General features: G+C 39.4%; 1 protein-coding gene across 1 annotated transcript; it reads right to left on the bottom strand.

The window, feature by feature from the left end:
• Nucleotides 1–4,704: 4,704 nt before the first annotated feature.
• Nucleotides 4,705–6,752, bottom strand: LOC143733043 (zinc finger and SCAN domain-containing protein 29-like). Its single transcript, XM_077224596.1, has 3 exons — nucleotides 5,921–6,752; nucleotides 5,591–5,737; nucleotides 4,705–5,268 (listed from the first exon to the last, which is right to left on the bottom strand). The coding sequence occupies exons 1-3, from the start codon at nucleotides 6,276–6,278 to the stop codon at nucleotides 5,132–5,134; spliced, it is 642 nt and encodes a 213-aa protein (XP_077080711.1). The 5' UTR covers nucleotides 6,279–6,752; the 3' UTR covers nucleotides 4,705–5,131.
• Nucleotides 6,753–9,503: the final 2,751 nt, after the last annotated feature.

Genomic DNA, 9,503 nt, shown 5'->3' on the forward strand with positions numbered 1-9,503 from the left:
CAAGAATAAATACTTTTCTTTTTATTAATTTGACTCTGAGTGTCTCTTACGCATTGATGATGTTTAACAGAATTTTTGCCACAACAGTCCCAAATCAGCGGCTTCTGGTGATGCATTCTCACTCACTGCATGGATGGCAATGGTTGCTGTAATGGCTGGTGATGCAGTCTCACTCACTGCAGGGATGGCAATGGTTGCTGGTGTTGCTGAGGGTTTTAAAATGGTGTCTGGCACTACTACTGAAAGTAAGGTATAAAAACAATCAAGCTTACAAATCATAAACGTTGTGTAGCTCCACCTGAGGGAGGGGACTGGACACAACAATGTACTTACCTACTGACACATCCATGGATTCCTCAGATGTTTTATGTTCTACAAAAACATAAATGAACAGATCAGTCCAATGAGTAATAAAGTGTTACATTCGTAACTAAAGTGCACAAGTACAGTGAAAAATTACCCAAAACAGCCTGGCTGTGGACATTCATTACAATGTTTGTCTGAAACTCCTTTTTCATGTTCTTAAGTCGTTCTTCATTTTTGCGAATATTGTAATGGTGAATTATGTTTCGCATGAGAAACACATGAGTCGACGGCAAAGCCATGTTTAGGAAGTAGTTTTTTTTTTTAGTTTTGCAAATATGTTCCACGACTTAGCTGTTAACTTTTCCAGCCAGTTGCGCTACCAGGCGAAGCTTCCGCAGTGAATCTCGAGCGTCCTTTGTGTTGTCCTCATGGAACCGGTCATACAGAACATAATGTTCTGCTGAACCAGTTATAGGGTGGCCATCAGGGTCAGGATTTTCCTTTTTGCATGTCAGCCAGGGTAGTGACACCTTTATGTTTCCAGCTTTGGCTTTCGCAATGTTTTCTGCTGTTGGGTCCATTAACCTCCCTTCAAATGGTGTGAACATGGTTCGAATTACGTGGGAGCCAGTGGGAGATGAGCTCCCATAGAGAGAGTATGAGCTCCCATGAAAGCAGTAAAATCCTACACCTGTGGGGGCTCTAAAAATCATCAGCACCATCATTTTAAATTACAAATTTAAAATGTAACAGGGTTATTTAAGTAACAGGGTTTTCATGCATGGAATTACGAGGCAGCCGCCTTCTGCTCTCAACAAAACTCGGCCTGTGGCCATTAAGTTTGCCGATAGTGCTACGCGGGTCGGGAGAGACAAATAATAAAAAAATTTGCCTACATTCAAATTAATCGAGGATGGATGACAGATAAATCATTATAATGTGTTGATTTTAATAAAGACACGGACCCAGCTAACACAGTTACTTTGTGAAGACGTAACAGGACCGGCCCATATTTGTCGTAGCGACGTACCACATAACGTTCCAGCAACGTAACTTTGTGATTCCCATAATCGTCGTGGCGATGTTATAGTGGTACGTCGCAAGAACGTGATGAGTACGTCTTAATGACCAAACTGGCATGAGGACGTAACATCAACGGACCATATTAGCGACGCGCCAAATAACGTTCCAGCAACGTAACTTTGTGATTCCTGTATTTGTCGTAGCGACGTTATTGTGGTACGTTGCGGGAGCGTGGTAGGTACGTCATCCACATTTATTTTTAATATAATTCTCACCTTTAGTCCTGGGAATGAAGATGTGCTTGAGCCAAAACCTTAAAATCAGCATAGAACTGATGATGAAGAGCTGTAAGAGAAGAGGAAGAGTCTCTTTCTTATGGCGCTTTTCCACTGCATGGTACGGTACGGTTCGTTTTGGTACGGTTCGACTCGGCGCGGAACGGTTCGGCTCGCTTCGCTTTTCCACTGCGTGGTACGACTCGACTCGGTACGGCACGGTTCGGTTCGCTTTAGCTCGGTTGCTTTTCCACCGCAGTTAGTACCCCTTCAAAGTGGGTGGGACTGATCGTTATTTGCGCCGCCTCTATTCCCATGATTCATCATAAACGCGCCAAATTTCAAACGCAAAACACAGGAACAATGGAGCCTATCGAGGGGATGGTGTTCCTGATTCTCGGCATGTGGATGTTTTTAACTGCAAGACGGAGAAATGTGTTTAAAATGAGGCTGATGGCAGCAAAACAAAATACTGCTAAAAAAAACAAAAGAGTCTGGGAACTCTTACAACGAAGCGCAGATGACGACATCACTCAGTTTGCCCGACGGCGCACTAGGGTAAGCTAATCTTGTTTAGGGTCTCAATCGCTATATCGCCACAAAGCATATAATGAATTTAGCTGGCAATATTATGTATTAAGAAGTGTAATCTGTGTATTTCAGATGTATCATATTTCGCAAAGTCGCCGCCACAGACCATCTGTTTGGACGTTTAACAGAGCTTGAGTGGTGTGATGTGATTGTTCCTGGTTTTACAAACACGCAGTGGTTGGAGAACTTTAGAATGTCGGAAGAAATGTTTATCCATTTGTGCAACAAACTGCGTCCTGCGATGGAGCGACGGGACACAAACTTCCGCGTGTGTGTACCTCTAAAGAAGAGAGTAGCCATTGCACTGTGGAAGCTTGCAACTGGCTCTGAGTACAGAAGTGTTGGACATCTTTTTGGAGCAAGCATTTCAACTGCGTGTCGGTGTGTTCAGGAGTTCTGTGCTGCAGCAGAGACGTTGTTGGTACCTGAACAAATTCGTTTTCCAGATCAGGAGAGGTTTAAAGAAATGGCTGCCTACGTTGAGAACAGATGGGGACTCCCACAGTGTATTGGTGCTATTGATGGATCACACATACCCATAATAGCACCACAACACTATCACTGTGACTATTTCAACCGTAAAGGCTGGCACTCCATCATCCTTCAAGGTGTTGTGGATGGGAAGGGACTTTTCTGGAATGTTTTCACAGGACTGCCTGGAAGCCTGCATGATGCTCGGGTTTTGAGACTGTCCACGCTGTGGGAGGTGGCAAGCCGTGGAAACCACATACCAGCTAGCACCAAAAACATTGATGGGGTGAATGTTGGCTACTACATCCTTGGAGACTCTGCCTAACCCTTGCAGAACTGGCTCAGAACAGCCGTCCAACCATTCATTGACACTGGACGGCTGACAGCGGAACAGCGGGTCTACAACACGAAAATATCCAGAGCACGTGTAGTGGTTGAAAATGCTTTTGGAAGATTAAAAGGAAGATGGCGTTGCCTTATGAAAAGAAATGAATGTTCGGTCGACCTTGTGAAATCTATGGTGCTGACATGCTGTGCTCTACATAACCTTTGTGAGAATCATGGAGATGCCTGTGAGAGTGCATGGGATTCACCTTCAGCAGCAGAACCTGTGCTGGCACTGCCACAGCCTGTAGAGGAGGAGGGCAGGGATGTCCGTGAGGCTCTGATGCGTTACTTGAATAGTTGACTATGTCTGTTCTGTAAAGTGTGTGGTCAATAAACTTTTATGCAGTATTTGAAAATGTTTCCCTTGCATATTTCTTAACCCCTTTCACGGAAAAGATCACAGATTATTTTAGTAAAACATTTCACCACTCGTTAAAACATCACACTCTTACTTGATCTGGAAAAACTTTCCCTCATTATAAAGATTTAAGACTCCAGCTTTGATATTTGACCACTTTTATGATAAATCTGCTTTGCAGTGACATTAAATTCTTAATTTATTGATATTTTGAATAGGAATCATCACTCATAATGCAGTCAATCATGTTTTCTCAGGTTTATTTGTGTTCACTTACATGCAATATACAGCATCTGGAGAAATAATTATCACATGTTTTTTAAATATTTTATCATACAGAATAATATTTCTATTAATTTTATGTCATAACACTATTTTAAACCGTGACCGGAATCTGATACAAATACTCGATGGTGGTTTAAAGTGAGTTTTAAGTAAAAGTGTATTATTAATATTTTATATTATGTAAATGTAGCTTGCTGATACCTGTTGCTTTAATCCACCTGCTGGAAAAGCTATTCTATTACATAATTCAATTTGTTAAAATAATTCACGTAAGGTCCCAAAAATATGTATAAGGTCCCAAAAATATGCATATATTTTGTTTTTAAACAAGACTTTTTGCATTTATCAAGGATTTTGCATTTATAGTAGGATGACATGGGTGTCGATGGCTAAGCATAATGCCAGAATAAAGGCTATAATGGCTGAATTCAAACAAAAGAATACCGATAAAAGAATAATGAAGATTAAGTCTCATACCGGCAGAGGTGTGAAAGGTATGTTTATTGACTACAATAAAGCATGAATGGGACAGTTCTCCTCACCCGACATTAGTCAATAGACTGTAAATGGGTGTCCACAGGGCAATAAAATATTTGATAAGAATCTAATCAGCCTTCTCTTAAAAAAAACTCCCCATATATACTCCACAGCATGGATATTTTTAAGAAATTTTCAGATTTAAAATGGAGCAGGAATGCTTCCTTGAGCTTATATATCTCAATATTAATAACAGTCTGATTAATTCTGAGTCTTGAACTGTAAACTCTTACTTCTAGACTTGGCTTTCTTAATATATGTTGGTTATGTCTCCATTCAGAATAGATTATATTCAAGTGGGGCATACATGACACCCAGAATAAAAAGGTTGCTGCTCATAAGTCACAGCAACCCCTTTTTATTTTGGGTGTCATGTATGCCCCACTTGAATATAGTCTATTTTGAATTTCAAAGGTATAATTAGCTATATTACATGCTAATGAAATATTAAAGCATTAAAAAGGAAAGTACACGTTTAACAAGTAAATTTTATTGAAGAAAAATGTAAACAGATCAAACTTCAAACAAAGTGCAAATATATTTACTGAAAAAATAAAATATATAAAGACATATATAAACAAAAATTTTAAAGTAAAAAATGTACACCAAGCGAACTTGACATTTTGTGCAAATGTATGTACTGCAAAAAAATAAATATATATATAAAATATAAAGACGACATATATAAACACAAACTTAAAAGAAAAAAATGTACACTAAGCAAACTTTAAACGTCGTGCGCAAACGTATTATACAAAAAAATTCAGAGAAAACAAGTTAAAAAATAACTATTTCTATGAATTATGGACTAGAGAGGTTTTAGTCGGGGCAGAGAGGTCTGTTGTTGCCGGCCACTCATCGCCTGTACAAGCATCCCCATCCCCTCGCTTGCCGGGCCTCATTGACTGCCATCTGCCATCTGCAAATGGAGCTCCCTCTGTGCCCAGTTCAGTTCCTGCTGTTGAATATCAGCCACCTGCATCTCTCTTAAAACAGCTAAATGCTCCTGATGGTGCATGCTCCTTTTCCTCTTGCCTAGATACAAAGGAAGAACAGTTATAATTGTGATTTTTTTTCTAAAGGTAAAAAAAAAAAAGGAGAGCAAAAATAAAGCTAACAGAATCACATATCAATTAATTTATGAAATAACTGTTCATTAACAACCCTTACATGATCTACAGTGTGAACTAATCACAAAGTTACAGTAGCTAGCAATAATGTATTTATGGTGAGCAACAGGATTTCATGATATATCCAATTTTATTGCAGGCATTCAAATCGACATAAGAAAAGGATTAGGTAAGCTTAGTCTAGATATATGATTTGTAACAGAAAGTGTTTTAGTCGTATTTCATACCTGGTACCACACGCTCTGGTGTCCTGCTGGTGCTGGAGGTTGCTGGTGTAGGCGGTCGTGCTGGTGGCGAAGCTGCGATCACCATTTGGGACGTTGAGGCATCGCTGCACGGAGAAAGTGCTAACGAGTCAATCGTAGACAATGCATCTGAAACAAAAAGTTACACAAATTATTGCAACACAAATCAAACTAGCAACAATAACAAGTCCAGAACATTTAAATAATTAAATAGTCATAGATGTATAAAAAAATCTAAATAAAGCTTTACAGTAGATGGTCAATAAAGTGAAGCTTTCAAACTTAATATATTGTTAACTTAACACAACGTACCATCATCGAATGTGTTGTCTAACAACGAGGTGGCCGAGTCCAGGGCACCCTCTCTCCCATTGCTCGCAGGTCGTCTTCCGTAGATAGCGTCCATTTGGTCGAACCACTTCCACGTTCTCCTGTTTGCACCACTCCGGCCGTTGTGATCCTTTATGGTTCTATAGTCACTCTTAAGTTTTTTTAATTTGTCCCTACACTGTTTGTAGGTCCGGTAATAGCCGTGTGCGGATAAGAGCTGAGCTACTTCTTGGAACACTTTTTCATTCCGTTTTGCCCCATCCAGCTCTCGCTGGATCCGCTCCTCGGCAACCAACGAGAGGAACGTCTGCACCTCGTCCACTGACCACGATTCAGCCATTTCTTTTTTAAAGTTTTGATCTCTTTTTTTTCAAGAAAGTAAAAAACAGATGCTAACGCGTTGGCTGTTGTCCCCTGGTTATTTAAATCTAGCGGGTTTAGTGTCTCGTGTCGCAAATCCAATGACGCTGGTAGTGACGATTCTATCTGACCAATCAGTGATCTGCAGTGTTTTTTTACGTCACATTTTAGTACCGGTACGGTACGCTTGGAACCTCAACAGACCAGGTACCATTTAAAGCGAGCCGAAGCGAGCCGTACCGTACCGTACCATGCAGTGGAAAAGCACCACAAGTGAGCCGTACCGAACCGAACCGTACCGTACCATGCAGTGGAAAAGCGCCAAAGCGTGCCGTACCGAACCGAGTAGTTATTAGCCTACAGCAAGTGTCAAAGTGATTGATTGACAGGTGGGCGGGGCCATCCTTTGATCTTCCCCCGCCCCTTCCGGTTCCTCCCCTTCCTGTCCCGCCCCTTCCTGTTACCTTTGACCTAGTTCCGCCCCTTCCTGTTACCTTTGACCTAGTTTCCGCCCCTTCCGGTTACAGCTTCTGTCAAAATGATGGATGGTGACAGTTAGTTTGATCGTTTGAAGTTCATTTGATCAAGAAAAGGGAGGTATTGCCCTTGATGTTAACATAAGCTTTGATGTTACAGTTACAAAGTTATGTGACAGTTAGTTTGAGATGTATTGGCTTTGATGGTGACAGTTAGTTTGATTGTTTGAAGTTGGTGTTTTGGTCACCGCATTCCTGAGCAGCATCATGTATAAATGGGTCAGCCGTGAAAGTGATAAGAAAAAATGCTGGAAGTTTATCTGTTCTGTAAAAGAATATAAAATAAAACCTCACACAAAAAGTTTGAATAAAATGTAGAATTATTCACTGAACCAAGCATTTCAGTTTAAATAAAATGGTGAAAGTTTATCTGTTCTTTAAAAGAATATAAAATAAAATCTCACAGAAAAAGTATGAATAAAATGGAGTCACAAAAATATTGCAAACAATCCAATGTGTGGATGACCTTGCTCTGTCTTGCACTGACGCTGAGCGCGCGCATCTATGTGTGTGTGTGTGTGTCAAAGCAGTAAAGGATGCGCCGCGTGTACTTATCTGTCTGTTTAGATGAAATAAATTAGTCTTACATGTTTTACAGAACTCTAGAAAAATCACACGCTATAACCGGATCTCTCTGAAATATATCTCCAATTATAATCTTTTTTGGCCCGTAACCCAGTTAGGGATGCGTTCGTTCGACATGAAACACAGGCTTTGTCTGTATGAGACTGTTTAATTAGGTCAGGGACGGGGTTGTCAGATAAGACGCTCACATGCGCGGTGCAATGGCGCCATCTAGTGGACACGGAACACTGTTTTTCTCCATATCCAAATATAAATACAGATGTCGTCAGGCCAAAAATCATCAGAAACATATTTTCCTGACTCAGCTAAATCATCTCTACTTGTCATCAAAATGCAAAACTGTGAGTATTTCTTTTCTCAATATTTTATCTGTTATAATAATATGATTTTGTTCCATCATCTGCACTATGCAATAGTGGTATTAGTTTAATATGATTGTTTATACATTATTGTTTTAAACATGGATGCATTGTGGTATTGAAGTTTCAACTGCTTTATGTTTATCTACTGTAACTCAAATCTCCATTATACTATCTGTTTAATGTTTATCTGTTGATGTTGGTATTTTTTATCGTAAAACTATGATTTTTTTAAAAACTGTTTTAAACTTTCATTGGACTATGGGGGTTTTATCTGTTAGAATAATATGATTTTTTAATCATTTTAATCATGCAATGTGCTATTGCTTTTATTTAATTATTTTTAATTTTTAAAAAACTGTTTATTAGTTTTAAACACTCATTCATTATGATATTGCATTGTTTTATCTGGAAAATTTAGATGTAGAACAGATTGATATAAATGTTTTGTTAGGATAATTCTATCTGTAATGTGTTTTATTTAAAACACCATTTGTGACTATTACATTGTTTCATCTGAAAGATTTAAAACATCATTAATATAAATGTTCTATCTGCAATATGTTTTATTTAAAACATCATCTGTGACAGTCATTCTAACCACGTAGCATCCACTGTCTTTTCTTATCATACTGTTTTATGATCGATATCAATTCTGTTTGGCCTGTATATGGTTTTTTCAGAAAACTTTAAAAATTATAATGCTATGTTTTTTTCTATGGACTTTTATTATGAAAAGACTTGGCTTTTCTAACAGGAAGTGTCCGGTGTTTTGCTTAGCTAGCAGCTATGCTGTGATTCTGTTTTTGCTATGTATCATTTCTGTTTGCATTAAATCCACGTTTTACCATTTGTTTTGGTACATCATGCGTTTTGTTATCTATTTACTAAGACAGCGCTGCGCTCCCGGTTATTAGGCATGCCTTAGCACCACTCCTGTTAGAAATGCATGGTTTAGCTTAGCAGCGCTTGCTACGTTGCTAACTGCTCTTAAATATGTCTGACATCATGTATCAAAACTAGTTTTGATCCGTATCTGTTTCACAAGGCAGATCGATCTAGTTTTGATATATTGGCTGTTTTATTTTTAGACCTAAAAAGCTTGTTTTAGTCACTGTCTTAAACACGCAATGTTATTGATACAGGAACTAAGCAACTCTCCGGCGCCACCTGGTTACCCGGTGTTACAACTACATTCTGTTATGGCGAAATTACCCCCTCTAGTGCACCGTTGTGATATAACATCCTGTTATGGCGAAATTACGCCCTCTAGTGGACCGTTGCGATATAACATCCTGTTACGGCGAAATTACGCCCTCTAGTGCACCGTTCTGGTATAACATCCTGTTATGGCGAAATTACGCCCTCTAGTGCACCGTTCTGGTATAATATCCTGTTATGGCGAAATTACGCCCTCTAGTGGACCGTTGCGATATAACATCCTGTTACGGCGAAATTACGCCCTCTTGTGCACCATATAGACATCATATAGATAGACGCCCTATCGACCGCTACTACCTATTGGCACGGACGAGAATTGGAGCCGCCATCTTCAACCGGTCATCTGCTCCGCTCAGTGTAATCTGAATGCAGGTGAAATGAGCTGTCAGCGCATTAAATTAATCATATCTCACTGAATACTGAACTGATTTTCACGCGGTTTTTTTGCTGCAAAGGTCATTCATGTAGCTATGATACAGGACACATGGTTCAGCGTATTTTAAT

The sequence above is a fragment of the Siphateles boraxobius genome, unplaced genomic scaffold, assembly GCF_051911475.1.
Source record: "Siphateles boraxobius isolate OS27281-9 unplaced genomic scaffold, OSU_SipBor_1 9, whole genome shotgun sequence".
Taxonomy (NCBI): domain Eukaryota; kingdom Metazoa; phylum Chordata; class Actinopteri; order Cypriniformes; family Leuciscidae; genus Siphateles; species Siphateles boraxobius.

Bases quoted from the DNA above. Each gene is read 5' to 3' on its own strand.
- LOC143733043 (XM_077224596.1), bottom strand. From the start codon at position 6,278: ATGGCTGAATCGTGGTCAGTGGACGAGGTGCAGACGTTCCTCTCGTTG. The intron at 5,738-5,920 runs GTACGTTGTGTT...TTTTTGTTTCAG, and splicing joins AGACAACACATTCGATGATG to ATGCATTGTCTACGATTGAC. The intron at 5,269-5,590 runs GTATGAAATACG...CTTTGTATCTAG, and splicing joins ACCAGAGCGTGTGGTACCAG to GCAAGAGGAAAAGGAGCATG.